This window comes from Podarcis vaucheri, assembly GCF_965113315.1.
Source record: "Podarcis vaucheri genome assembly, chromosome: 14".
NCBI classification, from domain to species: domain Eukaryota; kingdom Metazoa; phylum Chordata; class Lepidosauria; order Squamata; family Lacertidae; genus Podarcis; species Podarcis vaucheri.
The window spans coordinates 55,019,904-55,044,302 of NC_138752.1; the positions used below are offsets into that span (position 1 = coordinate 55,019,904).

Genomic DNA, 24,399 nt, shown 5'->3' on the forward strand with positions numbered 1-24,399 from the left:
CGATGGCGTGTCCTGCTGTGGGGGAAGCTTTGGCAGATGTTGACCCCTTCTTTGGGGCAAGTCTCTCCTGTGGTGGGCCGTAAGAGGGGGCCATGGCCTTGGCCAGCCATGTATCTGGCCCCCTTCTCTCTGGTCTTCCCTGCCATAGCTGGCTGTCGGCACTTACAGATCACGGCCTGCGCCACCAACTCGGCCTCCAAGTCTTACACGAGAGGCACTTGGGGAGGGGATTAAGGGGCAGCCAAACATGACCTGCTGGGTTTGTGTGCCCTCGGGAAAGGTGGGATGGCTCAAAGCACCAAGAGAACCTCTACTTCTTCTGCCGCAAAGGCCACCGACTTGGGGGGAAGGATGTGTGTGAGAGCCAGTGCTGGGGGGGGGGGCAATGCCCGTCCTCTGGCCATGGCTGACTGACTACCATTTCGCTTTCCTGACAGCCCTAACTGGGATAAATAATCCTGGCCAGAGCCAGCCTCCTCCTTCACGCATCCTCCTCGCTGCTGGCTAATAGAAATGTCAGCCTGATTCATTTCCCCCAATGCTGCCTGCCGGGGGCGGGGGGGGAGGCGGGGGGCCAGCGCTGCTCCATGCTTGCCTCTGCTGATGAGAGGGGTCTTGTGCTCCCCCCCCCCCGGAGATGAGGGGAAGGCAGCCCTGCTTTTCTTCCCCTTGTGGGAAGGGGATGGAAGGATGGCAAGTGGGGCAGAATCCCACAAAGAAGACTTACTAGGAAACGAGGCTCCTTTTCATCTCGCCTAGACCCCCCTGGGCAAAAATGGCCACCAGGGCAGCTGAGCCCTTTAAAGACTCCTCCTTCCTCCAGGAAGGCTGCCCTCCCACCTTGGCCAGGCTCTGGGCCCCCTCCCATTGGCACTGCAGGAGGCAGAGGGAGCTACTGGAAAAACCGGCTGCAAAAAGTTGCCATGGCCTCACGATGGAGGGTTGGGTGCCCTCAGGAGGCTGCCCAGTTATCTTTGCTTTCCAGCTCCCCCCCCAGTCTCTCCCCACCCCATAACACCCCCCCAGGACCTGTCCTCACAGCACAGGAGGGGGAGCGGCTTGTGTTTGTTGCTGTGTGAGTGGACAGAGCCAGCCCCGCACCTCTGCCCCCTTTGACCATCCAAGCCCACCGCCCAGCTCGCTAAAAACAACCCCACAGACTCCACCAGAAAGCCAGGCTCATAAGGCAACCATGTATTAACAAAACAGCATCGCAAGAAGGGGAGCGAGGGGAGGGGAGAGGATCCGTGGCCCCAAAGAGGAACAGATGGAGGCAACCTGATCTGTGGACATGGTGAATTGTGCCAGAGAGCCCCCTTCAGCTCCAGGGACACCCACCCCCCTCCCATCTGGCTGGGGAGGGGCCAAGGTGGCTGCAGCTCCTGGCCAGCCCTGCGTTAGAAACGGGGGGGGGGCCTGCATAGCAGCTTCTTGACCTCTTGAGCTTCTTGCCGCTATGGACTGGCGCTCTCTCCTTCCGGGCCCTATTTGGGGGGCTGTGGCCCCCATCTCCTTTTCCAGAGAGCTTGGGGAGCCTGGGAGTGGGGGGCAGAAGGCATTGCTCTGACCACTTTGCCCCCTTGTGTCCTACCTGTGGCACACTCAGCACAGGGCAGGATGGACTGCAAGTGTCAGAAGCAGCGCAGAGGATCTGGGTGGGGGGAGAGGGGTCCCCTTGGCTGCCAGCTGCCCCCTCTTCCTAACTGCACCTCTTCACATTGGCCATTCACTCCCCCCCCTCCGCACCTGAATTGGGGCCTGTGGCAGCTCCTCTGCCTGGGGGCCACCGGGAGCCTTGGCCAGACCTCTCTCTGCAGCAGTCGCCCTGCCAAAGCCTCTCCTGGCTGAAGCATACAGGGGCTTCAGGGAAGAGAGTGAATGCAGCTGCAGCTGGGAAAAGCAGTCCTGGGGGTTTCGGGCCTGGCCCTGAGGTGGCGAGGCGGTGCCCCCTCTCTGTGGGGCGGTGGGGGGAGTAGCCCAAGGCCAGCTCCGTGTCTTCCTCGCGTCACTGCCTCATCCTCCGCAGCAATCCTTTGTCCTGGATGCAGGTTTTAGGGCGAAGTGCTGGGAGAGGGAGAAGGGGAGAGAGGGGGCTTTCAGATGCTGACGCTGCCTCTGCCGGCAGGGAGACGTCCAGGGCCTCAGCCCCAAAGGCCGGCCAATCTGGACCAGAGGGGGCCAGCCAGCCAGCAACCTTTTTTCTGCAGAAACAGCCCTTGGTTGGGGCCCAGGTGCTGCTGGTGCTGCGGGGGGGGGGGGGGGCTTAAGAGCCCTCCCATCAAGAAGCAGCAGCTGCCTTTCCTCAGAGATCTGGGCTGAGAGCCGGCAGAGGGCCCTCTCCCTGCGCAGGGATCCGGTCAAGGGGAGCAGCAATCTCAGCCCTGCCCTAAAAGGGATGAGCAGCCACAGCAGAGCAGCTCCCACCCACCACGAAGGGAGGGCAGCCGAGGCCAGGGGAGCGCCTGGAGAGCGTGGCCTCTGGCCCCTGGAAAGACCCCCCAGAGTTGCCCTCCCTCGTCCGAGGAATCCCAGAGGAGGAGCCCACCTGGGTCTGCAGGCACCTGCTTCTTCTTCGAATAGGAAATGATCTGGTTTTCATTCATCATCCGCACGTCCTGGTCTTCTATGTAATTGCTGTCAGACCAAGAGAAAAAGGAGGAGAAGGAGAGGAGAGGGCTTGCAACGGCCCTGAGGAGCCAGGCTTCTGAAGCTCAGCTCCCAGAAGCCGCAGGAGGGGAGAGCTGCTCTTGTGCTGGTGGGCTTCTAGTTGGCACGGGGAGACAGAATGGGGTGCTGGACTAGCTGTGTGTCCCCCCCCCCGCCTGATCTAGCAGGCTCTTGTTCTGAAGTTCAAGGGGCTCCCCTAGAAGTCCAGCAGCTGAGTGGGGGGCAGGTGTAGTGAATCTGCCCGTTGGCCACCTTTCAGCCGTGGATCAGGGGGCGGGCCTTCTTCTTTACTAAAGGGTAGCTGCAGAAGAAACCAGAGTGGGAGAGAGAGAGAGACCCCAGCAACTTGCTATGTAGTAAAGATAAAGCGAGCACACGCCTCATTTGGCCCCTGTTCTTAGAAGTATGTGGGGAGCTTCCTGATCTCTCTTTTGCTGCTGTTGGCCAGAGAAGAAGAGAGGCCCTTCGCTGCCCTCCCTACCCCACCCCACCCCGATCATCCCAGGAAGCGCAAAGCTGGTGGGGGTGGAGAAAGGGAAAGAGTGGAAGGTGCAAGCAAGAGAAGGCAAGACCTCTCTTTCCCACCCCCCAGCCAGTTCTGGGAGGGATGATGTGCGGGCTTTGCTCTTAGCCCCCCAGGTGCCCCCTGCCCTACCCCAGAGATCACATGCAGAGCTGCCCCTCTGTTTGCCAGCAGCCCCCCCTTCTCCTCTTGTGCCTCCACACGTGCACAGACACCGGCCTTGGGTAATTCTGAACGAGGAACCGGAGCCTGATTTGGGGCTGGTGGAAGCGGCGCCGCTGTGGTCGGGTACAAGCCTGCTTCCAGAGACAGATGGCTTTGGGGCCCCGTCCCCTCCCTCTTGCTGCCGCTGGCCATGGCTTTCGACAGCCTTTCCGCTCCTGCATCAGAGGATTATCTGGCCCCAGAGATGCTCAGGGAGAAACCCTCTCCAGAACATGCTTGTCAAATTAGATTATTCCTTGTTGTTTGCTTTCATCTGGCCTTTATGTCAGAGGGTTTTGCTTTCTTATTATATCCGCCCAGAGAGAAATCCCTCGACTGCAGCCCTGCTGAGCTTTTAGGCTGGCCACAGGCAGGAAGGAAGTGGATCAGAACAGTGAATTAACCAGAGGGTGGCAAAGGCGGCAGGGGGGACGGGACAGTTCCCCGGACACAAAGAGCCAACTCTTTTACAGGCAAGAAGCTACTGATTGCAGATTCTTTCACTGGAGGAAAGAACAAGCCTTTGGGGTGTGGAACTAGTTGAAAACAAAGGCGATGACAGCTGTTGCTCAAAGATGGAGAGACGGGTCCTTTCTCAGGGGTCCATGTGTGGGACCTGTGAAGAGAGATGGGGCTGCTGCTGCCCCCGAGGAAGGTGCCCTCAGACCCAAAGGGGAGCTGTTTCAAGGTGCCCAAGTGAAGGTGCCTGACTTGGGCACAAAGCTGGCCAAGAGCTTTCCATGCCAGGTGCTACGCAGGCAGGCTGGCTTACCTGATGATGGAGTTCTTCTCCTGGCGACAGATCTTCTCGTTGTCCGTGAAGAGAACGGTGTGATGGGGGACGACGGGGTCGCAGGTTGGGAGGATGCCGTGGACCAGGTGGCTCACCATGTCCAGAATCCCGTTATAGACAAGCAGGTCATCAACAAGGAGCTGGGCAGAAAGAGGAGGAGCAGGAGAAGAAGGAAAGAGCCCAGTCTGACAAGTGGGAAAGACTGAAGAGTTCCCTAATCTTCCCCCACATCACCACCTGAGGGTCAAGGTCCCAGGTGGCCTGAAGGAGGGGCTTCCAGGGCAGGGAGATGAGCAGGTAGCTGAGCACCCAGCCCCAAGGCCTGGCCTGCCTGCCAGCCAGCAACAGGCTGAGCCTCCAAGCCAGCTCCACGCTGCACTCTCATGGTCTCTGCTGCCTCTTACAGGGCAGTGTCCAAGTAATCCTAGTCTCAGAGAAGGCCGAGTTCAGTCCCTGACAGCCTCTCTGGTGAGGAGAGAGACCCTCACCTGCCTGAGGGTCCTGAAGAGCTGCGGTGAAGCACAGGAGACCAGGACCAGGCTTCCTCCACTTGCTAAATTCTCCCAAAGCTGTGGGGCTTCAACTCCCATCTTCCCAACCAGCAAGGGGGAAAGGGAGCTGCAGTCCAGGACTCTCCTTCCTCGGCTGCTCTTAAGAAGCCCCTGTCATGAGGGCTTGAGGTGTGATGCCTGCATTGCAGGGGGTGGGGCTAGGTGACCCTCAGGCTCCCTCCCAACCCTGCAAATCTATGAGTCTATGAACTGTGGGAGGGCACCAAGTTGGGGGTGGGCTGCAGCAGTCCGTGAGCGGCAAGACCAAAAGTCTGAATCTCTGCAGAAGGACAGCTCCACCAGCTCACAGGAGGAGAGCTTCCCCTCCCCAAAAATAAACACATTAATTATGTCCCATCCATCCAACAACTTGTTAACAAACGACAAGCCATAATCTCATAAGATAAATGAAAACAGAGTAAAAACAGAAGCAGCTTTAGAAGGTTCTAAGGCTCATTCTGCAAGGCGGTTCTGCCATGGGAGACCCTTCTGCCCAGAAATGCCAAGCCTGGCCGGAGAGGGGCAGTTGGAACCAGTTGGGGGACATAATAAATAATAAATTTTTATTCACACCCCGCCCTTCCCGGTTCAGAAAACCGGGCTCAGGGCAGCTAAGAACAAATCTAAAACACTTAATTGTAATACAATATAGAAGCAGCATAAAATACAGTATAAAATCATGAAAAACAATAAAATTCAAAGTTCAAAAATCAGTTTGGGGGAAATCCATCCAATAAGCATTAGATAATCCCCAGGGCTAGCTGGCTGAATTAGTCCTACTTGGGCCAGCGAGGAGACCAGGGGAGAATTAGCTGTGGGGTCTTCATAAAAGGGGAGGGGGAGGGAAGAGAAGGGAAGGGAAATAAAAGATCAGGCTGAATTCAAATTAAAGGCCAGGCGGAATAGCTCTGTCTTACAGGCCCTGCGGAAGGAAGTTCAATCCTGCAGGGTCCTAGTCTCATAGGACAAAGCATTCCACCAGGTCGGAGCCATCACTGAGAAGGCCCTGGCCCTGGTGGAGGATAGTCTGACTTTCTTAGGGCCCAGGACCTCTAAACTATGGTTATTCATGGACCTCAAGGTCCTCTGCGGGGCAGACCAGGAGAGGCGGTCCCATAAATACATGGTGGTGATGGGACACAAGGCCCTCAAAGAGACGAGAAGAGGGTTCATAAGCTGCTCTGGGGCGCCATCACTTACTCCAAATTCTTTGACTCCTCTCTGGGGAGTTTTTGTATAATTCCACAGCTTAATCATGGAGACTGTCGTAGGCGAGTCAAAGATGACATAGACGCGATTCACCTGCCGCCATAGGAAGCAACAACACAGAGGCGCAAATTAGACAGAATTCATGTAACCAACATGGAGAAAGACACAGAGCCAATATATTTATTGCTCATCCTGGAAACCAAATCCCGGATAATTTGTAAAGAACAAAAGGCGTTGTGAGATGCCTGCATAACCTCTTCTTAGCATCCTGTTAGGAGAGACAGAAAGAGTTGCCAAGCCCAAGGCTCGCGGCTCCATCCCAACTAGGGCTGGGCAACAGATCATCCAAAACTGGTTTTAAGTCCATATCATGATATCGGTTTCATAATTTTTTACCTGGCAATATATTGTGAATCTTGGCATGTGTGTGTGTCCTATGCAAAAATCACCATGTAGGGGAAACTGTGAAGCCAGCCCAGGCTTCTCTGGAGTCCTGCAGCCCCTGTTAACTTTACTCTTGCCTTCTCCTTCCGGGGGCAGCGAATCCCAAGAGCAGGTGCCGCCAAAAACCACAATGCAGGGAAAACTGTGAAGACAGCCAAGGCCTCTACATAGCTCCCTCCTTATTTTTCAGACATTCTGTGATATATCAGTATAATCACAATGTTTAGCTGGTTTTCACAATGTTGAAAACTAGAAATCGCCCAGCCCTAATCACAACAGCAACTCCCTGGCTGGCTCTTCCTCTTCGGAGGGTGGGGTCCTTTAGCGGGTCTCTCTCTGCAGGCTCTTTCCTGGCCCCCCTGCCTGCTTCTTGGCACAGGTGGGGAGGCTGATCCCCTATTCTGACTTCTGGCGAATCTGCTTTGCAGGCAGCGACAGAGATCCTTTGCTGCTAAACTCAGGATGCAGGGGACAGCCTGAGGCTGAGCTCCCACTCCAGGGCTTTGACATGCCTAGAGCTATGAAGACGGCTGCTGATTACTTTAGAAAGGACTTGCACAGGTATGTGTCCGGCTGCACGAGGCATCACATGGCACTGATGCGAAAGGAGCCCAGGCAGAATATGCAAAGGAGGCCTACCAAGCCGGGGAGAATGGGCGCAAGCCACGTGTGCCTCCCGTCGGTCGTGTCGTTCACGCCATCGATGAGCTTGTCTGGCGTTCGGACGTCTCCACAGACGCCTTCCAATATGTTGACGCTGTCTGGGAAAGCCGCAATGTCTGAAGGGAGCTTTGTCAAGCACAACGTCCGAGCTGTCTGCTGCGCAAACGTGTTACAAGCCGGCCTCCCCAGGAAAAGGCACAGGCTGCCCACCAGGTCTTAACCTTGCTCCCTTGGATGAGAGCCCCCCCCCCCCCAGTGCAAGGGAGATTTAATGCCAGGCTGCTACCTCAGGAAAGCTTCTTTCCACAAGGGAGCAAACGTGGCAAAAAGCTAGTGGCCAAAATGGGGACTGCCAGCTGTTGCCACCCAGAAGGAGGTCAGCCAAATCCTGCCCAGAGGGCCATCACTGGTCATTTGAGAAACTTGCCCCCCCCCACCCTCAACTTGCCCCCCCCCGCCCACCTTCAACCTCTGGCCAATATTGGTGGAGGCCCCGTTCTGGTCCTGAGTTGAAGAAGTGGGGCAGATCTGGCAGGGGAGTAGGGGGAGAGCTGCTTGCACAAAACTCCCATTTGCACATGCTCAGCTCCTCATGCCTCTAATTCCAGCTGAATTCCCGCCTCCATCCCCCCCCCCCAGAAGGTGTTTCATTTGTGGGGACTCCTCTAGAGTGCAGCTTTTGCCAGATTCCAGCTGTTCCTTGAAAAGGATACTGTTCTCACTGAGGAAAATCTTCTCTCCGCGTTCATTATACAGCTCCAGCCCATTCAAACCGATGTAATACGGATCACCCCAACTTGTAAGAAGCTGGAACTGGAAAATGACTGACGGAGGACGTTGAGGAAATGTTGTAAATGTTTGCATCCCATCTCTTGGGCCTTGGCCTCCCACAGCAGGGGACAAAGAAAACACAGAACATAGTTCCAACGGCAAAATACAAAACGATACACCACAAAACAGTACAGATGGTGATGATGATTAAAGGAATGCAAACACTCCTGCTTTCGTTTCAAAAGAAATCCCAAGGCCGTTTATGCCGTGCCAGGGTCCTCCTCCCCCTCCCACACCAGTCAAACCAGTTCACAGGGCCTGGAGGCAGAGGGCCAGGCAGGGCCTGGGGCCACGCAGGCCGGACAGAGAAGGATACAGCCGCAGGGCATCAGGGGAGCCTCGTAGTCCATGCTGGCTTGTTCTGCCTTCACCGCTTCCGTTCTGCCCAAAGATAAGCATGTAAGTCAGGGGCCGGAGGGCACCAGACTTCCTAAATGCACAGGCCAGTAGGCGCAGAGCCCCAGAGGGCACCCCTCTCTCACCGTTCGCAGGCTGGCATGACCGGGGGACCCTTCAGGTAGTCCACAAAGAGGATTTCTTGAGCAAAGTCAAAGTGGCAGTTGCCGGGTCCTTTGCGAATGAGGAAGCCTCCAGGAGGGGAGATGCAGCAGCCGTCCAGGGAGACGTGGACCACCTTTGCCTGCGGAAAAGAAAAAGCAGGGAAAGCCGTCAGGAGCCAGGGGCCCTGGCCTTCTTGGCTCCTGCGGAGGAGGCTGCCTGGCCAGGGCAAGGAGTGCGAGGAGGGGGGTGGGAAGGCCCCCCCTTTGCCCACAGGATGCTCTCAAGGTGCCCAGGATGACCGCTGGCCCACAGAGCACCTCCTTCTGCTGCATGAGGCCACATCCAGGGGAAGCGTGGTGCATTCTGGGAGCTTGCCCAGGACTTCCGCTCACCCCTCTGTAGGTGTCCTCGGGAGATTTATTATAGTTCCAGATGCGAAGCCCAGCGACGCTCTCTGCCCGCGTGAAATGGATGGTGACCACGTGAGCTTCTCCGGGACTGAACGGAATGAGCCACATGTGCCCGTCTTCCATAGTAATGTTAATCCCATCAATTAATCTGGGAGAAGGGGGGAAAGTTGAGAGAAAGAGGTACAATATTTTGAGCAAGTGTCAAGTCGCTGAGAGTGGCTGGGACAACCCAGTTAGATGGGCAGGGTACAAATAATACTAATCCTAATAATATAAGAAGAAGTCATCACTTTTCTTACTTCATTTACGAGGAAGACAGAGGACTGCTCTGCATAAAAATGTTAAGGGGGGGGGGGGAGGAACCCAAAATGGCGATGGCAGAGAGAAGCTCGCTCCAGAGGGTTCTTATTTTTGGCAAATCTCTCGAGTCTGATTTTTGCCCAAATTTCAATTTCAATTTGGCCAGCTTCACTTGCCATCTGCTGGCTCCTCCTAAGCATGCTATAATTACAACTGAAAACACACCACACCCCCTCCTCCCTGTGGTGGTTTGTTTTTCCCAATTTGCAAACTCGCAAGAGTTGGCTGAGCTTTTCGGCCTTTGAAAAGAGTGTTTGCTATTCCTGGGCCACGGAGGAGGCCCACGGCATCTCTCCTGTCTCCAGGAAGACCACAAGTGTCCAGCCGCCGCCACAAAAAGGCCTTCCTTACCGCACAAAGATCAGAACCAGCCCCTCACCATCAACCCAGAATTTACTTGGGGAGTCCTTTCCATGGTTACACTTTGCAGGCCCTGCCCCAGTCTCAAGACCCACCAGTTCTGTTGCTCAGCCTCAACCATTTGTGTGACAATTAGATGGGCCAGGGCAGGAATGTTTAAAATAAATGTGCCCAAGGCACAGTGCCGTCTTCTGCAGCATGCTCCCCGCCTCCAGCCTTGCCAGAGAAGCCTCCTTAGGGAAAGCCATGTGTCCATGACACTTCTCTTGGACCCCAGGAGCCCCTCCCAGAAGCACCTCACAGAGGAAGAGACAGCGACACACACACCCGTTTTCTCTCCTGCCCTGGCAGCCTGCAGAGATACTCACTTATCTAAGGTCCTGCAGTCATCTGTGTACTCTGCAAGTTCGTTCAGGTCCTGTGGAGAGGCAGAGAGCTGATCCAGAGAAAGGGGGATGGCTTGGCCCTCCTTTCCTACCACTTCCAGCCCTGTCAGTCCAAGGTAGTGAGCGTCTCCCCAAGAAGCGGTGAAATTCAGCAGAAGGCCTAAACAAAGGCAGAGAGGCAGTGAGGCACCAGGAGAAAGGTCTGTAAAGAAGAGGCCCAGAGTTGGAGCTGCTGCAGCTACAGCAACTGTCAAGGCCACATATGCACAGCCCTAAATAAAGGGTGCAGAGGCATCGATGGTCTGCCTGAGGTGCCTCCTGGAAGAAGGAAAGCTGAAGACAGAGGGCACTAAAATCCCCCCCAGAGCGAGGAGGGGGAGAAGCCAGAGGCGAGGCTGGGGGCAAGGGGGCACCGCTCTGCGGAGCATGGCAGGAAACACGGTGGAAGCGTTGAGAGAAGGTAGCAGGAGCCGTGTGTGTAGAGTCAGACTTACACTTCCCAGTATAGACACCTGGTTCCTTGGTCACCATCTCAGGGACAGAATCTGGCACAGCCGTCTGCATCCAGCCCTAAAACGGAAACAGGTGACAGCAACGTTTATTGTTCTCTAGTGTTCAACAGAAGCAAATGGCGAGAGCTCTTTGGGGAGGAACTTGCAGGGCACAGACCCACCACATCCTGGCCCATGTCCCCTCTTTCTCTGCAGCACAGGAGGCCAGTTTTTCCAGCCCCCTCCCCATGAGGGGTGCCAAGAACCATAGCAGAAAGTTCCTTCCCAGCCAAAGTTCCCTGCTTGGGTTAGAGATCAGTTTCTGATGCATTCAGTCTATCGCCTGAATTTTATCTTCTAGACCGAGCCTCTACACCACCTTTCCCCCAGCCAGCCCTTTCACGACAGGCAACTTTACCTGTCTGTCTTCCGTCCGTGAGCCCGCCTGCGTGAAGGGTCTCTCGTCCCCCTCCCCATCCGCAGTTCTCGGTCTCTTCAGCTCTTCCTCATACCTCAGGCTGCAGGCGCCTTCTGCCTCCTCATCGTAGGACTCGTCGTAACAGAAGATGGCCTCCAGGATGTCGTCGTCCGTGGTGAACAGGATGGTGTCTCCAAACTGCTCTGGAGCTGAAACATTGTCAACTCTATGGTGACGACACAACTCAAGTCAGCAGCCCAAGCGCTAAAACCGCCCCCCTCCTCCTCCTCCCTCTTCTGCAAGCCAAGAGGAAGGTCACAGACACTGCTCCCCGCCCCTCCAGCCCCACAACATCCAGACCAGGAAGGCAGCCCAGGAGAGGCTGTGGTGGCGCTTCATACTGGGTCCTGTGCCCGGACTGCGCTCCCTGGGGCACCCCCTGAGGAGAAGCACTGCTTCTGAGGTTGGTGATGGGCTTGGGGCTGCTGAAGCCATCAGCAAGAAACAAAAGCAAAGGGACGAAAGGATATGAGAGGTGAGATCTTGCTGGGGCACCTCTCCAGAAGGGCTGCAGGCACAGGCATGAACAGCCTGCTTTCAAGCTATTACTATTATTTATTAGATTTATATACCGCCCCTTCATCCAAAGATCTCACAACATATAATTCAGGATAAAAGCACAAAAGAAAGTTAAAATCAAACCAAAATGAATCAGTTTCAAGAAGGGGGGTGGGGCAGGGGAAACTCTGGCCTTCCCCCCCATCTCTCTTTTGCCTTGCAGCTAAGGCCAAGCCCTGCCTTCGGGAGAAGGGCAGGCAGCCTGACCTTCCCTTCCCCTGGCCCCCTCTGCTCCCAGCGCATCTCTTCCCAGAACTAAGCACTTCCTGGCCCAAGACGAGTAACAGCTGAGGGAAGGGGGGGCTGGGCGGCTGAGCAGGACTGGGAGCCGGCTCCTCTTGCTTCCTCTGCAAGGCATAATTAGAAGCAGAAACTTAAAAGCCTCCTCCTCCCCCCCCGCACCTCCAGCCAGGGTCCCAGAAGCCTTGGCAATCTCCCCTCGGAAGATGCACTGCTCGTCCAGCAGCATGGTGACGTCCTTTGCGCCCCGGAAGGAGTGGATGCGGGACTTGTTGTAATTCCAGATGCGGATCATGGCCACCTCGCACGCCTTGGCAAAGTCCAGGAAGATGCAGTGGGATTTCCCAGGGGTGAAGGGAGCCAGCCAGAGGTGCATGTCGTCCTGAGTCCGGTTCACCCCGTCCAGCAAATTGCTGGCCACTCGCGGATCTTGGCCGTAGGAGGGCAAGATGTTGATATCGGGGGGGTTGGCTGTGATTTTGGCAATCTGGATGGGCTCCCCTTTGGAGCTGAAGAGCTCCAGCCCGTTAAGGCCCACGTAGTGCCTGTCCCCCCAGGTGGAGCGGATGTCGATTCTCAAGCGCTGCCCAAAAGGCAGGACTGGGATTTGGAAGTCGCCCCCGTCCTCCAGGTCCAACCAGCCCTCCCCTTCCTGGCGCCTGGGCAGCCCCTGCCCGCTCTCCTTCGACCGCAGCTTCTGGTCTCCTTGCCGGCTGATCTTCTGCTGGTGGAGAAACTCATCAAAAATGTCCCCTTGGAAGTCCATGTTGGAGATTCGGCCATGGTGCAAGTGGTTGAACTTCAGCAGAGAGTTCCAGGACTCCTGCAGAACTTGCTCCTGGGAACTGCCCCACTTTGCCCGGGAAGGCCGTGTGGCGTTGCCCTTCGCCAGCAGAGCCTCACCTGGAAGGAGGGAGAAAGAGAGAGCGCCTCTGGTGCCTGCTTGGCTGAACCCTCCTGCAGAGGCCGCGAGGGGGGTGCTCTGGCCCCCAAAGGCTGCAAGCCCAGCTCAACCCGGGCAGGAGGGTCTAGCAGCACAGCCCTGCTGCTCTGCTAAGAAGAGGCCGTGGAAAGATCTTCCTCTGTGGACCAAGGGAGCTCACACACCCTTAGATGAGGGAGACCCCAAAGGAGGGTGGCTCTGAGCCAGACTGAGCTGGACTCCTACAACTAAGACTCTCCAAAGTGTTTGGAAACCAGATATCAAAATGGAGTAACGGTTCTCAAGCTTGAGCTTCATGGCATGTAAGCTGTACAGTTTAAATCAGGGGAACCTCTCGTCCTCTAGATGGAGCTGGAAGGCAGGAACCGGCCTTACGCTGAGCCAGGCCCATCCAGCTGAGAACTGGCTGGGGCTCTGCAGAATGTCAGGTGGGCGTCTTCTCCCATTCTGGCCTCAAGGTGCTGCTGGAGTGTTTCTGCACATGATGCATGTGCTCTTTCACCAGCGACAATCCCTCCCTGACCACTCTGCATGCCGGCTGCTGGGAGCTGGGCTCCAGTCACACCTGGAGGGCTGCAGGCTCTCTATCCCAGCTTAGGGGATGCTCAGAGGTGTCCCTTTTTACCACATTTCTGAGCGCTGGACCCCCACCATCCCTGGGAAGAAGAGTCGGCGCGTGACTCGGCTCAAGCCAAGATGTCCCTGACGCATGACACAGTTGGCACACGGCTTTGTTGTGAAAGGAGGTTTTAAGAGATGTAGCAAAAAGGCAGGAAATCCAATAATGTAAGCTTTACATGCCACTGATACAAGCCAGGCAGAGACGTCAATTTGTTCTCGTATGGCCACATCCCCACATCTGCTGACGGGATGTGCCCAGGACCTGTGGGTCTCAATTCCTTACAAGAGAACAGAATCTCATTAAAAGATCTGTTTCAGATAAAATACATCCCTGAACAAAACAATTAGGATTGAAGCAGAGAAAATGAAGCGTTGGGGGCGGGTTTAAGACCTCCAGTTACAAATTGCTCTTACGTACTTCACAGACTGCTGCTCCCTCCTGAGAAATGCTACAGCTCCATGTGACTCAGAGCTGAGCCCCAACCTGCCAGCTCCCCAGCACAGCCCCAAGCAGGATATAGAAAGGGCTGCTTCTTAGAAGACGAAAGGACAGCCCGTGGCAGGAGACGAACTCCTGAAGAAGGCAGGCAGCTTGAGCACCTGGCCTGGGGAAACCAACCTGGCCCTGAAAAAACACAGGCAGTGAAGAGACGAAGCTCTCTCTGCCCCTGAACTCTTTTCTTCTGCGCGGCTCCAGAGCTCTAGCAATGAACAACTGCGTATATGTTTTCTCAGAGGCAAGTCCCCCCTCCATGCTCAGTAGAACTTACTCCCAAGTAAACGTGTACAGTAGATACTGCGGCTTTAGTGGCTGAGCATCTTTCTACCGCCCCCTTGCCCCCCCTCAAAGAAGTGCTATTTAGTCTAGCAACAAAGGCGCCAGCTCCCAATGAGACCCCCCTAAGGGCAGCCCAGAACAGCCAGGTGGGGCTGCCCACTGGGAACCAGACTGCAAGAGGAGACAGAGCTTCAAGCTTTGAGGGGGGGGGAGCAAGAGCATCACAGCATGGCCAGCCAGAGCCCAGAACCCCCCAGGCGAGGGAGGGAGGGAGGGAGGGAGGGAGGCCCATCCACCCCCAGCCCCGGGATCCATGGCGGCATTCCATGCCTGGCAGAGCACCTCCGAGAAGCAGCACTCCTGCGGCAACTTCTCCATCCACCGCAGCTGCCAAGCTGAAAGGGTCTGAATAGTTCCCAACTCCACCAGGAAGACAATGTGCGGGCTCTCTAGGCGCAGCAGTTAGCGAGTGCAGCTGAAGGGTGGGGAAACTGCGAGGGGAGGGGGGTTTCCTTCAGCTGCCAAGGGAGTCACTTCCCACAACTGCCACTTCCACCTCCACTGCTCGCTGTGCGATTATAAACAGCTTCTCCTTCAAGAGCTCGCCAAGGAGACTGTGCGGCTCAGCTGTGCCCAAGGAAGAAGTTGTGGATGGGGGCACCACCCCACACTTCCCCTTTGTGGCCAGCAGGCAAGTGCTCGCTGTCTAAGAAGGGCCCCCAGAAAAGCAGATGACCCGACTGGACACCTAAGGGAAGCTGGCTGGGGATCAGTTCTTACCTGTGTCCGGAGGCGCTTCCTCCTTGAAGATGGCATGGCCAAACTCTTCCCTTCCGTGGCCTCCCAGGCTTCGCCCAGGAAGCAGCAGGTCGGCCGCATAGTTGCACTTGCTGGGCAGGGGACTCAGGAAGTCCAAGCCGGTGGCCGACTCTTTCCTGGCGCCTGCCAGCAGCTTCCCCTCCGCAGACTCAAGGCGGGGTCTCTCTAGATCATCTGGGCAGGGGTGGGGGCTCCTGTTGCTTGTTCCTAGGCAGCCCCTCCCGATGGTCTCGGCAGGCAGCTGGGCTCGCTGTGATTCAAGCCAGGGGAATGGGTTTTGCTTAGGTGAGCAGACCCGGCTCTTTTCTTTGGCCTCGGAAGCGGGCAGGATGCAGGGCGGTTCTACGCCAGGCAGCTGAGACAGTTTCCTTCCAGAGAGCTTTTCCATTTGTTCACTCAGAGAAAGATCGTCGTCGGAATGAGCGGGCTCCATGGTCTCTGGCGAGAGGGGGCTAGGGACATTTCCCCTGGAAAGTGAGCCAGGTGCTTCTTGGAGATCTTGCTTCAACTTAACCAGGCCAAGAGAGCTGTCCTTTTCCTCGGAGCAATTTCCCCCCAAGGGAGGCGTCAGATTCAACGGCCCCCTGCCTGGCTCGTGGCTCCAGTCTGCCGCACCCCAGCCCCTTCCTTCCCTCCCCTTCCCAGGAACCGAGCAACTTTCTGGGAGCTCAATGGTGGTGCAGCTGCTGCCATCGGCGCCCTCGTTTCCACAGCCCTTTTGAAGTTCACCAGCAAATACAAGGTTTCCATCCACATAGACAATGATGTTTCTTGCTCCAATGTCAAGATCCTGAAAACACACAGAAAAACAAAAGGAAGACCTGGGTCTGGGAGCCAAGCAAAAGTCAGTGGTTTTCATTTCATGCCTTCCCAAAGGAGCCCAATTCATAAGATGTGAAGAGAGACAGTCAGGAGCAAGCTGAAAACATATGCGAAGCACTTCAGCTCTGACACATGTGAAGGGGTGCCAGTATCTTCCTCACAATTAAACCTGCAGGCATTGAGGAATTGGTTGTGTTCAGGCATAACACTAAACCATGGTTTAGTGCATGGGTAGGCAAACAAAGGCCCAGGGCCGGATCCAGCCCAATTGCCTTCTAAATCTGGCCCGCAGACGGTCCGGGAATCAGCATGTTTTTACATGAGTAGAATGTGTCCTTTAATTTAAAATGCATCTCTGGGTTATTTGTGGGGCATAGGAATCTGTTCATTCCCCACCCCCCAAACATAGTCCGCCCCCCCCCCAAGGTCTGAGGGACAGTGGAGCAGCCCCCTGCTGAAAAAGTTTGCTGACCCCTGGTTTAGTGTCACAAGAGCGAGCCTGTGCCAGCCTCAGAGTCATGTGCTCCCACCGACCACCAGGTGGGGCTGTGGGGAAGGAAGAGGGAGTTCCTCTTCCACTTTAGATTAGCTGCAGTTTAGCGCGTTGCCCAAGCCATAAACTGTGGTTAAGCTAAAGCTTATGGATAGAAGTTGGTTTGCTTTAATAAATCAAAGTCAGCCCCAGTGTCTGGGTTCAGATAACACACTAAAGGGCTGTTAATGTAAAAGGCAAGCAAAAGCTCTGAACTCCTCCATGCGCCACGTCAGAAGTGCAGAGGGAGAATGAGAGCACAAAGTTGCTGCCGCTTGTTCTTGTGATGCTAAAACACAATTCGGTGCAGGGATGATGGGGCACCCGATGCCCTCTTGATGTTGCTGCATTTCAAATGTCATCAGCCCCAGCTGGCGTGGCCGACAGAGGAGGACGATGGTAAGGTCAGATTTATTTATACGGGCAAAGGCCCATCAAGGGTGATGGAGGTTGCAGGTCAACAACATCTGGAGGGCCACAGATCCCCTGCATGCAGTTTAGTGTTACCCTGGGATAAGACCAATACCTACTCATGCCTTGAGGCTGGTTTTCTGAAGCTTCTGTGCTTCTCTCCATTTCCTTAAACCAGGGATGGCCAACCTGTGACTGCTCAGATGTTGTTGGAGTCTTAGCTCTCATCATTCCCAGCCAGTGAAGCCAATGGTCAAGAATGATGGGAGTTGGGTCCATGCACACCTGGAGGACCACAGGTGAGCCATCCCGGCTAACCCTCACAATTGCTCCATTTTGGCTTGGACAATTTTTCTTCCCAACAGAGCCTGGACTTAAGGACCTGTTCTCAAGCCCCCGGAATTACACCAGGCAAGCACCTGACCCCCAAGAAGACCAGCAAGCAAACTGCCCTCCTGCCACCTATTTCTCAGGTGAAAGGGGGGTTGCTTCTGATCTGCTTTGAAAGCTGTATGAGGCCTCCCTCTTTGCTCTCGGCTTCCCCATTTCCCTTCTATTTGTGCTCCCATGTGAGTACTGCCTCTCTGACAGCACAGATGAGAATGAGTCATGGAGGATAAGGCTTAGCTCATCTATAATCCAGAATAGAAAATCCTCTTTCGCTCAGTACCTGGAGCCATTCTGAACAAATCATCCCAGCAGGCTCTCTGAGCAATTCTCACAGCAAATTTCCAGAACCATGAAGCGGTTGCCATCTGCTGTGGGGGGTGGCTTTGGCTGTGCACCACATTTGCCAGCAGCCTTGCGAACGGAGGCTTAGTGTACAACCAAAGACCAGCTGGATCGTCAAGGTTTAGGGAAAAAATATTGAGTACGAGAAGAAACTGAATGGGGCAAAAAGGCTGAAAAAGTGGCGCATTGAGGACTCAGCCTGTCTGCCTATTGGGGGAGGGAAAGGAAAGCCATGTGCCTAAGAAATGGAGTGTCCTGAGAGGAGGAAGGGCAGGCAGGCTAGAACCCTGACCAGGAGCACTTCATACTGCAACTGTCTGTTGCAGGCCCCACTTGGTGGCAGCAGCAGCAACAGCAGCAGCTCCCAAGGGGTTTTTTTTTTTTACTGCATGATATCCTAGTAACTTCTCTCTTTCTGATCATGCCCAAAAGCCAATTCAAAATGGAAGAGGACTGTCCAAAACTCTGCAGGCTCTTTTGGTTGTTTGGAAATTCTCACGATGCAGCCTCAAGGGCAAGTCTTGTTTTGAAGGCGTCATCCAAGCATTTCTGCAGCTTAGAATGGAAGCAGTGCCAAAAACACCTCCTCCCCTCCCCTCCCCTCTCTCCAAGGCTAAGGGAATAGCAGCTGAGAACAGCACATGCCGCACCCCCGAGGTGCCCACGACCAAAGTCATCACTTACACTAGGCACAGGGGTGCTGTAATTCCAAATCCTGATCCGGGACAGACCAAAGTCATCAGACAAGCTGGGATTTCGGACCACGAAGTAGAGCTGCACTGGAGGCTGGAAGAGGCACGTCCAGGGGAAGCGCTCTTTGCTGACCTAGGAGACACGGAAGCAAACCCTCGCAGCAGATGGCTGGGAAGGAAGGAGCCCGGCTGCTGCAGCTTGGAGAGCAGAAGGGGAGGCCAGAGGAGGGCAAGAGCCGCATGCCCACCTGCTCCTGGGGGAAGCCAGGCTTGCCTGGGGAGAGCCAGCGGCAGCCTCCCTGCAGCTCCAGAGAGCCGCTGCCTGGGTCAAACCTGCGGGGGGGGGAGGGGGCTTGTTCTAATCAAAGTAAATCAGCTTTGCAGCTTGCCAGGATCCCAACAGGACACCGACTTGCAGATTAGCAGGCGGGACCTTCAAGAGCGACAGGCATTTCTGGCCACCTCCCTTCTGGACAGCAAACTTTTCTCAAGCAGTCTGAGTTGACGGGCACAGAACAGTACAGACTTAAATGTTTTTAAAGCCTTAAAGAAATATCCAAGCTTCAAGTGATGAAAGACGCTTGCCTGTTTCTCAAACAAACAGAGGCCTCTTCAACTTGCTTCTCCTTGCCTGCCAGCTCCTTTTGATCCTGCTCCCCCCACCTGCACACTTTGACCTTCATGGGTAAGAGGGCCCTGGCATGGAATGCAGCAAAGCTGGTGCTACTCGCCCCCCCCCCGGCCAGGCCTCAAAGCTAACCCCCCCCCAAGAGCAGCCGCAGCCTCCCCTATGGAGACTCATCCTAGCCACTCCTTGCAACAAGCTGAGCAGAGGGAAACAAATGCTACTGCTAATGATGATGATGATAATAATAATAATAATAATAATAATAATAATAATAATAATAATAAATTATTTGTATCCCGCCCTCCCCGACCAAAGCTGGGCTCAGAGCGGCTAACAAGTAAAAATAGCACAGTGTACATAAAATCACACAGTCAATTAATTAAAATACATTCTAAAATCAATTCAGAATCAAATTAATGGCAACCATTGGGTTAGAGTTCTACGAGGATTACAGAAGGAGAGAGGGGGTCAGACTGTGCCTTGGCCACAGGCCTGGTGGAACAGCTCTGTCTTGCAGGCCCTGTGGAAAGATGTCAAGTCCCGCAGGGCCCTAGTCTCTTGTGACAGAGCGTTCCACCAGATCGGGGCCACGGCCGAAAAAGCCCTGGCTCTGGTTGAGGCCAGCCTAACCTCCCTGTGGCCCAGGATCTCCAAGACGTTTTTATTTGAAGACCGTAAGGTCCTCTGTGGGACATACCAGATGAGGCAGTCCCGTATGTACAAGGGTCCTAGGCTGTATAGGGCTTTAAAGGTTATAACCAGCACCTTAAACCTGACCCTGTACTCCACCGGGAGCCAGTACAGTTGGTAAAGCACTGGATGAATGTGATCCTGCGGCGAAGACCCCGTAAGGAGATGACCGCTGCGTGGATCACAGTCCACCCAGGGGGAAAAAGCAAGGAAGCTGCGCATGAGATCGGAACAAGTCTGGTGTTTCTGAGGAGGGGGCTGAGCTACGCTGCATGACACACTCTCTGTCCTGAGGAACTGAACCAGGAGACCCCTGGAGGCAGGTGCTGTTTGAAACCCGCCACAGGGCATTTGCTGAAATGGAAGAGGGGCAATGGACCGCCCTGGAAAGACAGGTGAGCCCTGGATCCTGGAGGCAGAGCCTACCTTGGAGTTCCTGTTGACCAGGCAGCCCAGCTCTCCTGGCATGTCGGCGTGCCGGATGTCCACGTCGTGAGGAGACACAAACACTTTGGCGTGGTGCAGATCAAAGAATTCCACTTCCGTCAGGCCCACCCTGGTGGCGTTGCCCCAGTTGGAGAGGATCTCCACAGTGATGTAGATGGCATCCCGGACCTCCCTCTCCAATTCCAGCTGGCCCTAGGGGGGTGAAAACTGAGAGGCTGCCATTACAGACGCTGATGCCCCAAGGGGAGCAGCAGGAAGGCGAGGGGAAAGGGCCTCGCCACATGGCTCCTCTGCCCTATGCCACGCACAGAGCAAATCGCGCAGCCATGCCGAGGGATCCGTTACTGAGCCTGCCATCCCAACCCTGGCGCGGCCCGTCTGCCTAGAGCTCCTGGGGCCTTCATCCCACCTGGGGTCATTTCACTTCCACTACTGATTTCTATGGGGCCTGGGGAAGAGGATGACTCGATGGCACAGCTGTGGCTTCTGCCACTCACAAAAGCCTCCTTCCCTACCAGCACTGGTGAGCTGCGGCAGGAAGACTGGCTCTCAATCTCTTGCAGCACTTTCAGAAGTTTCTTCTGTTGCCTGAAATAGGGAGCAGAACAGTCACAGGTCAGACTCTGGAGGAAGTCCCGAGACGGACAACTGAAGGCCCAACTCGGCTATTGCCCTGGTTGCTGCACAGCCTGACCCTTCAGGCAAAGACCTGGACCACCTGGAGAATGAGGTGCAGCTCTGCTGACTCGGCTGAGGGTGGGCAAGATCTGGGCTACCTTGCCGAAGATTGGACATGCTCTCAAGAGTTAGCAAACTGGCCTGAAACTCAAGGTCTGTTCCAGGATAATTTTTGTTTAGGAGCAGCTAGGAATGTGTCCCCCTCGGATATGACACCGTGTTCCCCACTTGCAGGCATTCTGGGCCTGGACACTTCCATGTGCAAGCATCGCCAGTGTGCTGAGCCCAGTCCCCAGACACCCCTCTCTTGCCAGGCATCAGGGGAGGAGAGCCAATGGCCCCAGCTGCTCACCTCCAACCTGAGAATCGGCCCCACAATGGACCGCAACCTCTGTCTACACATCCTGGATGAGGCCCTCACAATGGCACCAATGCCATCACCTCGTGAGCCGGCGCTTCTTCAACATGGACAGGAAGACAAGGGGACCCAGCAGAGGCAGGGGAAGGCGTGGGGATCCATTTGGACCTGGGTGCTTACTTGCACATACCAGACCCCTCCTCCCGCTTGGCTCAGAATTCCCCCTGAAAAAGGATTCAAAATAAACCCACACAGCCACCTGTTTCCTAGGTGCCCAATCCTCTCCATGGCCGTGGAGACGACGCTTCCCTCCTGCAGCTTTTGAGGAGGCTCATTTGTTGCAGACGCAGGTGGCAAAGGCGGCGGCAGCTGCGAGAGGGGGAAACGCAAACACAACAGGTCGCACGGGGTTGCCAACACCCCCTCTGGGAGCTCCAGAACAGGCTCAGGCTGAAGCATCTAGGACGACAACCTGGCCATGCATTTGCAGGGCACTTTGGTAACCAAAGGTAAGGGAGTCACTTGGCAGTCACATGTGCACTGCTGTTCCTCTTTATAGGGCTCAGGGGGACACTCCCTTCATGTACGGATCACCCAGGAGCCTGGCAGTCGAAATGTCACGCTTCCTCCCTCTTGTGGGCTGCCTGAGGTTAAGGGCAATGTGGCCCTCCCTCCCAAGATAGCCGACAGGGGCCAGCTGGATGGGCGCTGGACCCTTCTTCACCAATGGCAACAGGACAGCAACTCTCCACCACACTGGAGGGCAGAGACTAGCTCAAGGATAGAAGGGCAAGCGCCCTCCCTGCCATCCAGCAACTGCAACCTCAGGCAACTGCTTCACTGCACCTGCTGGTGGGGCTGGCCCTGTAGAGAACTCCAGCTGGTTAAAGGACACCTGGCTGCCAGGTTGTTCCTCCTCCACCCCCAGGGGATCTGCCCTATATCTTGAGTTCAGTTGTCTCTACACTAGGGTTGCCATACGTCCAGATTTTCCTGGACATTTATTTTTCTTCTTTTTTCTGCTGTCTTTTTTCAATTTTTTTTTGTTTCCTTTTCTCTTTCTCTATTTTTGTTTTTATTTGGTTTATTTTATCTTATTGTATTATGAAAAAACTTTAATAAAACCTTTTTTAAAAAAAGAGATAGAAGAAGAAATACTCAAAGAGAAGAGAGTCCAAGATGGATGGGAGTTTCTTAAAGATGAAATACTGAAGGCACAAAGGCAGACAATCACAGCAACAAAGAAAAGTGAGAGGCACGTTTTACAGATGAGTTGAGAGGTAAGAAGGGAATGTATAAGAAATGGAAGAAGAAAGGGGAAATCACAAACAAGGAGTGTACACAAGCAGCCAAGAATGAGCTCAAATTTGCAGATATCACCCAACAGACAATGCCACAGAAGACAGAATCTGAACTCAAAATGACCTTAACAGATTGGAGAACTGGGCGCAAGCCAACAAAATGAATTTCAATAGGGACAAAGGTAAGGTTCTGCACTTAGGCAGGAAGAACCAGATGCACAAATAAAAGATGGGGGACACCTGGCTTACTAGCAGTACATGTGAAAAGGATCTAGGGGTCTTGGTGGATCAAAAGCTTAACATGAGTCCACAGTGTGATGCAGCAGCAAAAGAAGCTAATGCAATTCTAGGCTGCATCGGTAGAAGGCTGGTGTCCAGATCAAGGGAAGTCATAGTCCCACTCTATTCTGCCTTGGTCAGACCACACCTGGAATACTGTGTCCAATTTTGGGCACCATAATTTAAGAAGGAAGTTGACAAGCTGGAAGGTGTGCAGAGGAGGGCAACTAAAATGACCAAGGGTCTGGAAACCAAGCCTGATGAGGAACAGTTGAAGGAGCTGTGTAGGTTTAGCCTGGAAAAGAGGAGGCTGAGAGGAGATATGATTGCAATCTTCAAATATCTCAAGGGCTGTAATATGGAGCAAACTTGTTTTCTGCTGCTCTGGAGGGTAGGACTCAAACCCATGGATTCAAGTTGCAAGAAAGGAGATTCTGACTAAACATCAGAAAAACTTTCTGACAGTAAGAGCTGTTTGACTGTGGAACAGTCTCCCTTGGGAGGTTGTGGCCTCTCCTTCCTTGGAGGCTTCTAAGCAGAGGTTGGGTGGCCATTTGTCAGGGATGCTTTAGTTAAGATTCCCGCATTGCAGGGAGTTAGACCCTCGGGGTCTTTTCCTACTCTACAATTCTACGATTCTATGATCCCGCCCTCTCTGCTTGCACTTTTGGGGGGGAGCAAAGTTTGTGTTCCTTTTGGTTCTTCTCATTTGGACAAGACTTCCGTCTCTGAGGGCTTCTTTGCCTCTGCCTGTTAACCATGCTGGCGTCCTCTTGGCCCTAGAGCTGCCTTTCCTGATCTGCACTACACTCTCCAGTTGAGCTTTTATACAACTCCTGAGCAATTCCAGTGATTTGTCCCTCTTGACTCTGCCTTTTTAGCAGCCTCCTCGTTTCGGGAGAGTTTCCTCATTTGAAATCAAGTGTGACTCCATGGCAGTGGCTGGCAACAGGCAGGCTGAGACAGCGCAAGGAAGCAGGAGGCTTCTCTCCCCAGCTGCTGTCCCAAATCACTGCCACTTTAGCACATCTGCTGGTAGAAGCAAATGCATTTCATGCCCAGGGGCATCGCCCTAAATTTACCTCTGCATCCTCCTATTCCCATGCAGTGGATGAAGCCACTTTTGACTGTTCAAACTTTCACTTTTGATAAAATATTTTGCCTCTCCTGTCAAACAGCCCAAGGAACTGCCCTCTCGTTTTCCAAACAACCCCTTCCTTTTGCTAAGTCACACCAGGTGACTACATTCGGGATCAGGCAGTGGGAGGAGCTCGCTCTCCATTGCCACGAAAGCGCCAGTCATACAAACTCTTCCAGGGCTGCCCTCAGCAGCTGGGAAGGGGTTTGCAGTCCTCAGCGTGGCACTGGCAGTTTATCTGTCAGCAGAGAAAGCTTGCAATGGGCAGGGCGAGGGTGGGGTGAGTGTACACAGGGAGCGCCAACTCGCTTGGTGGGGAGAGAGACGGCTTCTGCTACTGACCTCAGAAGAGGCGGCTGGCTCCAGCTCAGCCCTCAGGGGCCCAGCCAGCAGCTGCCTGCAGAGCAGCTCCTTCTGGAGGGTCTCGTTTTCTGCCTGCACCGCCTTCAGGACCACAGAAGCCGAGAGCACAGGGTCTTTTTTCTCACACACGTTCTTCCGGGTGGCTGAGAGAGGCCTTTCGGATCGGCTGATTGGCCCTGGTGCCCAAAAGAAGCAGAAAAGACTTTCTGACCATTTTCTCAAAGCGCAAGTGAGTTCTGCCCCAAGCTAAGGCTGAAAGGGCTCCTATGCCACAGGATAGGAAATGCCCAGAGGAGGAAGAGGGGGCATGTCTTGTATGTGATGCACAGCAAGGAAACCCAGGGCTCTCCTATGTACCACCCAGGGCAGGATATGGAACCTTCTCCCTGGCACAAGCCTCCAGCCCCACAAGGATGTCAGAGAGGTCAAAACAGCTGCCGCCCAGCTCCTGCCATTTCCCCTAAACTAACAATCTGCTGGGTGCAAGGATGTGACTCC

General features: G+C 54.6%; 1 protein-coding gene across 4 annotated transcripts in view; it reads right to left on the reverse strand.

Annotated features, from left to right (window-relative positions):
- Positions 1 to 1,179: 1,179 nt before the first annotated feature.
- KATNIP (katanin interacting protein) overlaps positions 1,180 to 24,399 on the reverse strand; it is a 32,722-nt gene continuing 9,502 nt past the window's right edge. For 3 of the 4 annotated variants that reach the window (XM_082199608.1, XM_082199607.1, XM_082199606.1), the window contains exons 9-27: positions 23,881 to 24,077; positions 21,080 to 21,189; positions 20,300 to 20,372; positions 19,764 to 19,976; positions 18,012 to 18,152; positions 14,792 to 15,620; positions 11,832 to 12,572; positions 10,812 to 11,020; positions 10,397 to 10,472; positions 9,885 to 10,062; positions 8,779 to 8,944; positions 8,368 to 8,525; positions 8,202 to 8,266; positions 7,768 to 7,878; positions 7,031 to 7,170; positions 5,939 to 6,040; positions 4,167 to 4,327; positions 2,546 to 2,634; positions 1,180 to 2,064 (exon numbers count right to left, since the gene is read on the reverse strand). In XM_082199608.1, the coding sequence (XP_082055734.1) occupies positions 2,006 to 2,064; positions 2,546 to 2,634; positions 4,167 to 4,327; positions 5,939 to 6,040; positions 7,031 to 7,170; positions 7,768 to 7,878; positions 8,202 to 8,266; positions 8,368 to 8,525; positions 8,779 to 8,944; positions 9,885 to 10,062; positions 10,397 to 10,472; positions 10,812 to 11,020; positions 11,832 to 12,572; positions 14,792 to 15,620; positions 18,012 to 18,152; positions 19,764 to 19,976; positions 20,300 to 20,372; positions 21,080 to 21,189; positions 23,881 to 24,077 (3,818 nt within the window). In that variant the 3' untranslated portion in view covers positions 1,180 to 2,005. The remainder of the gene's footprint in view (positions 2,065 to 2,545; positions 2,635 to 4,166; positions 4,328 to 5,938; positions 6,041 to 7,030; positions 7,171 to 7,767; positions 7,879 to 8,201; positions 8,267 to 8,367; positions 8,526 to 8,778; positions 8,945 to 9,884; positions 10,063 to 10,396; positions 10,473 to 10,811; positions 11,021 to 11,831; positions 12,573 to 14,791; positions 15,621 to 18,011; positions 18,153 to 19,763; positions 19,977 to 20,299; positions 20,373 to 21,079; positions 21,190 to 23,880; positions 24,078 to 24,399) is intronic. The other variant, XM_082199609.1, reaches the window with a different exon arrangement.